Source organism: Polypterus senegalus, chromosome 3, assembly GCF_016835505.1.
Source record: "Polypterus senegalus isolate Bchr_013 chromosome 3, ASM1683550v1, whole genome shotgun sequence".
NCBI lineage: Eukaryota > Metazoa > Chordata > Cladistia > Polypteriformes > Polypteridae > Polypterus > Polypterus senegalus.
Genome location: NC_053156.1, coordinates 31,611,347 through 31,617,346, shown reverse-complemented (window position 1 = coordinate 31,617,346; position 6,000 = coordinate 31,611,347). Strand labels below are relative to the sequence as shown.

General features: G+C 38.2%; 1 protein-coding gene across 1 annotated transcript in view; it reads right to left on the bottom strand.

The window, feature by feature from the left end:
* Positions 1-2,514: 2,514 nt before the first annotated feature.
* LOC120526757 (C-type lectin domain family 4 member E-like) overlaps positions 2,515-6,000 on the bottom strand; it is a 29,130-nt gene continuing 25,644 nt past the window's right edge. The window contains exons 5-6 of the mRNA XM_039749907.1: positions 4,213-4,319; positions 2,515-2,890 (exon numbers count right to left, since the gene is read on the bottom strand). Coding sequence (XP_039605841.1) covers positions 2,746-2,890; positions 4,213-4,319 — 252 coding nt within the window. The 3' untranslated portion in view covers positions 2,515-2,745. The remainder of the gene's footprint in view (positions 2,891-4,212; positions 4,320-6,000) is intronic.

Genomic DNA, 6,000 nt, shown 5'->3' with positions numbered 1-6,000 from the left:
TAATAATAATAAGAAGAAGAATGATTTCCGCCCCTTATGTTATATAGAATGCCCACTGGTGGCTGGGTGGTCTTTTGGCCTGGGACCCTTGCAGATTTTCTTTTTTCTCCAGCATCTTAGTTGTGGAGGTTTTTTTTCTTTTCTATCTTCCCTGGTTATCTGACCATAGGATTGGACTTATCTTAATGACCCTATCTTCAAATTAACAATACAGTACTTGTATATCTGTGTTATGTAAACATGTGTTGATTCTTTATACACTTTTTAATATATTATTTAGTTATGTATAACTATCTATTACTTCCTTAGAAGGCTGGCGTCCTTCAACATCTGCAATAAGATGCTGCAGATGTTCTATTAGATGGTTGTGGTAAGCGCCCTCTTCTACGCGGTGGTGTCCTGGGGAGGCAGCATAAAGAAGAGGGACGCCTCACACCCGGACAAACTGGTGAGGAAGGCAGGCTCTAATGTAGACACAGAACTGGACAGTTTGACATCTGTGGCAGAGCGACGGGCACTGAGCAGGCTCCTGTCAATCATGAAGAATCCACTGCATCCACTGAACAGGATCATCTCCAGACAGAGGAGCAGCTTCAGAGACAGACTGCTGTCACCATCCTGCTCCACTGACAGACTGAGGAGATCATTCCTCCCCCACACTAGGCGACTCTTCAATTACACCCGGGCAAACGTTAACACTACACAAGATTATTGACTGTTATACCTGTCTTGCACTCTACACCTTGCACTTTTTAACTTGCACTGAGCTTTTATTGCTCTTTAATTTAATATTGTTTTTATCAGTATGCAGCTGCTGGAGTATGTGAATTTCCCCTTGGGGATTAATAAAGTATCTAGGGAAGTGACAGTAGATGTGGAATGGCTGTTAGTCTTCTATTCTGTAGAAGAGAGAAAGCATTAGTAAACAGTACCCCCTCCCCCCCGTACAAGTGAGACACTCACACTATCTATCTATCTATCTATCTATCTATCTATCTATCTATCTATCTATCTATCTATCTATCTATCTATCTATCTATCTATCTATCTATATGTTTCTGAACCTTTAAATAAGGAAGATGAGTTGCTTTATGGGGAGATACACAGACCACAATCGAAGGGAGACGTCGGGGATGAAAGTGCAGCACAAGATTCTGCTACAGCACAGGGAAGTGTGTGGGGAAATTGAAATGGAGGAAGGGGACAATAACGCCCCTTAGCAATATGATGGGTTTAAATGGCCTGCTAAAAAAAGACAAGCTGGGGAGGAGGAAGGAACCGCGCAAAAGTGCAGTAATGTTACAGCTTGTGCTGCTGAGGAAGGGGACGGTCCTGCTGCAGCCCCACCGGTTACGCAGGGCAGGTACGCACCCCTAGCTGAGGCGGACAGTGAAAACGAAGCTGGGCTGAATGAGGGAGATGAGGAGGCCGACTGGGAAATATCGGATAGTTCAAATGTATCTGACCCGCATGAATGTAAAGGTAGAGGGGGGTACAGTGTACAAAGGTTTAGAACATTTGTGATGGAAACTGAGGGTAGAAGGGGAGTAGATGTGATCGATTGCTTTACTGATTTGGAACTTTTTATCTCATCAATACAAAGCCTAAGAAAAAAAAAGTCCTCATCTGTCCTGTTTACAGATAAAGAGCTTCTAAAATTAAAGAATCTGTCAAGTAGACTGAAGAAACAGTTAAAACATCCATCCATCCATTATCCAACCCACTATATCCTAAGTACAGGGTCACGGGGGTCCGCTGGAGCCAATCCCAGCCAACACAGGACGCAAGGCAGGAAACAAACCCTGGGCAGGGTGCCAGCCCACCGCAGGGCACACACACACACACTAAGCACACACTAGGGACAAAATAAGAAATAATGGAGAGGGCAACTGGAACATTTCCAAGGTCCTGTATATACTGGGATCTGTGGTTTTTTCTTGAATATTTTTATACTTTCTGTTAACATAGCTTGCTTTAATGTAGGAAGCTTGAATATTAAAGGTGGAAGAACTAATAATAAGAGGTTGGCTTTTTCTGAATTCATAAAGCAAAAAGATTTAAAAGTTATCTTTGTACAGGAAACCCATGTGGACAGCACAAATCAATGGGAGTGGAGAAAGGATTGGAAAGGGGACATTTTTGTCAGTGTTGCTGGAGTAGTTATTTTATTTTCCAAGAATTTTCAAGTAGTTCTTTGTGATGTTGAAGAAATAGTGAAGAGTAGGCTGCTCAAAGTGCGTGTCTACATTTTCTCATTTACCACTAAAATATAAAAAACATTTCTGTTTTAAAAATGAGTTTATACAGATTATTGTAGAAACAGAAATAGCTTGAAATGCATGTGTTCCAAATAACGATCTATTATTTCCACTCTAAAACTTCACTTCACTCCCAGATAATCAATCAAGGCATGAGCTGGGAGAAGTTTGTGCACGTTCTAAGTTGGTGGGGGGATGGAATAGCCGGCTGCTTATTTTTATCGGCACATTTACAGGACAAAAGATGCTGGCGGAAAGGTGTGAACGGATTTAAGGTGGGCCGTATCTAAAAGCTTTTTCGTAGGCTCTGGAAATTCTAGTGTTAAAGCTTTATGGGCTACATTCCATGTTTGAAAACTGGCTATAGACATAGAAATGTTGTTGCTGTTGTTGTTAAAGACATTATACTGCATTAGTGACAATAAACAGTAGAAAACATTTTAATTTAAAGAGAAATACATTTTAAAATATTTCTGCAGAAAAAGATTTAAATGCTTTGTTTCTTTTCACAAACTCTTCCTATCCTAATTTCACAAGATAAATCGTTCCAGCTCTTGATGGAGTCTGGCCGTTGTCTTATATGAGCACAATCTTCTCCATTCCAGTCATCAGGCTGTCTATCTGCCCAGTAGCTGAAAAAAAGCATTGATTTTAAAATTACTGATAGTGATGATCATACCCAATTATCTATCTATCTTTGCAATATAGATTGTTAAAAAGGAAAGGTTCTATCTATCTATCTATCTATCTATCTATCTATCTATCTATCTATCTATCTATCTATCTATCTATCTATCTATCTATCTATCTATCTATCTATCTATCTATCTATCTAACATCTGTCATTTGTATTTAAGTTTATTTTCATATATCACATTTCCATTTACAAGTTCAAAACCAAGAATACATTTACAAATTAACTTAAATGTGCTTTATTAACATAAATTCAATGAAACTGAAATTTGGTGTAATTAAAATAAAAATAATCTGCAAACAAGTACTCCACTCCCATTCAAGTTCATTGCTAGAACACCAGAGGAAGCATTTCAAAGCCACCCTCAAAGCCTACTTTACAAAGGATGGAATCAATATCATATGTGAGTCCCCAGAAAAAGAATGGACCCTATGGGGCCATATGATCCAATTAAGAGGACAATTTAATGAATGAATTATATCTGTTGTCTCACATGCACAAATAGGGAACATCTACAAGGCTCTGGAAAGGTGACACTTCTGCCTCAAGCACCTAAGGTGCCTTCTTTTTCAACCACACACTGGAGGATGAGTTTAGGGATACCTTCTGACATCACTTCTAGGTTTTACCTGGTACCTATTTAAAGAACAACAACACATCTCTGATGGGAGAAATTCTTAGTCGAGGAAACTGAACCACAGGAAGAGCCAGCTAATGTGGCGCATTAATGGGCAGTAGACACCCAGTACAATTTGTCATTTTAACTATCTGGGAGTGGCTCTTAAGGGGCAAGGGCCACAGGTAAAGGATCAAATATCAAAAATATTATCTCATTTATATATTCATGATCAGAAACCTTGAAATAGCATAAAAAGACACTTGACATGTCTGTATTACAAAGCCAAATTTTTTGAAGCTTTGTGAAAAAGATTTAAAGGTGTGAACCCCTGGGGTCATTTGACATGGCCTGCACAACTTCAAGTCCTTCTGATAATTTTTGTTGAAGACATCTATTGGTTTATATTTATCATAAGGGTGTCATTTCCTGCACAAAATATAATCAAAAAAATGTAATAAAATTGTATTTATGTTTGTGTTAAGAGGAATTCGTTGAAGTGATTTGTAAGTACTCTTATTAACACAATAAGAATGAGAAATGTTCATAGTGCAAAACAATTATCAGAATTGGAAAGGGAGGACTCTACAACATATGGCTAGGAAATAAATGACAATATAAAAAAAAAGAAAAGAATATATTACCGCATGGTGGGTGTTGTGCTGTCCACCCAAATCCATTTTCCTTCTTCTTTTAAATCAGAGAGACCAATCCAAGCATGTGACGTGTTGACATGTTCATTCAAAAATCTCTTAAAATAAAAAGGGAATAAATTAAATGTGGCTAATTACTTCAAATTTGATAAATTACTAAAGATTTAGTGTGGCTTGTGAGCTCAACTACTATAGGAAACTATGGAAGCACAACTTTATCTTGGGACTGACAAAGTCATCACACTTTAGCCAATTTCCAGAAAAATAATTGCTGTTTTTCTGAAGCTGGCCACACAATTTTTAAATATCTTACTAAATCATAATAAGACAACCATGCTGATCTATGGATTTCTTTCAGTAATTGATAGTATTGTTCTTTAGCTTTTTTATCATTGGACAGTAGGGAACCCTGTTAAAGTGAAAACATTTTCAGTTAATATATAAAAAATTCACCCCCTTCAAAGTTTTCACAGTTTATTATTACAAAACTTTGAATCACAGTGGGTTTAATTTGACACTGATTAATAGAAAAAGAAAATTCAAAGTGTGAAATGGTCTAAACTAATGACAAACATAACGCATAAAATAACTGATCTCAAAAGTATTCACACTGTTTGGCAGCCATGACAGCCTTGATTCTATATGCTTAGGTCTCTATCAGCTTTACAAGTCTGCACTCTGCCATTTATCTCGATTCTTCTTTGCAAAAACTGCTCAAGCTCTGTTTCCATTAGACTGAGATCTGGATTGTGACCTGAGCATCTTAAGACATTAACATTGTTGTTTTCAAGTCATTCCAGTGTAGTCTTGGCTTTGTGCTTGAAGTTGATGGCTTGCTGGGAAACAGCTCTTCTCCCAAAGTGCTGCTTTCTTGTAGACTGCACTAAGTTTTCCCCATTTTTTTCATGCATTTGTTTTATTATCACAAGCTTTCTACTGCCTACTGCATCTTTGATGCATCCTCGCTGCCACCACCAGGCTTTGCAGTCTGGATGTTGTGTTTTTGATATTAAACAATATTCAAGCATGGCATTGAGTCTGATGGCCCAAAAGCTCAATTTTGGCTTCATCACACCATATAACCTTCTTCTAACTGACTTGAAAGTCTCCCATGTGTCATTTTTAGAATTAGAATTAGAACAATCCAGACGAGAACAGGCCATTCAGCCCAACAAAGCTCGCCAGTCCTATCCACTTGCTTCCTCCAAGAAAACATCAAGTCGAGTTTTGAAAGTCCCTAACGTCTTATTGTCTACCACACTACTTGGTAGCTTATTCCAAGTGTCTATCGTTCTTTGTGTAAAGAAAAACTTCCTAATGTTTGTGCGAAATTTACCCTTAACAAGTTTCCAACTGTGTCCCCGTGTTCTTGATGAGCTCATTTTAAAATACAAGTCTCGATCCACTGTACTAATTCCCTTCATAATTTTAAACACTTCAATCATGTCACCTCTTAATCTTCTTTTGCTTAAACTGTAAAGGCTCAGCTCTTTTAATCTTTCCTCATAATTCAACCCCTGTAGACCTGGAATCAGCCTGGTCGCTCTTCTCTGGATCAGCCTGGTAGCTCTTCTCTGGTGTAATAAACATTTTTATGTGTGTTTTTTAACAGTGGCTTTCTCTTTGCAATTCTTCCTTAACACTAGAATCCCTGAAGCCTATGAATAAACTCATAATCCCGGGCCACCTTTAATTCCTTTGCATCTCTCCATCAGTGTCTTTTGTTTTGTAAATGTGTTGATCAGCACATGAAGCAAACAGCCTGCTATCCCGTCCCCC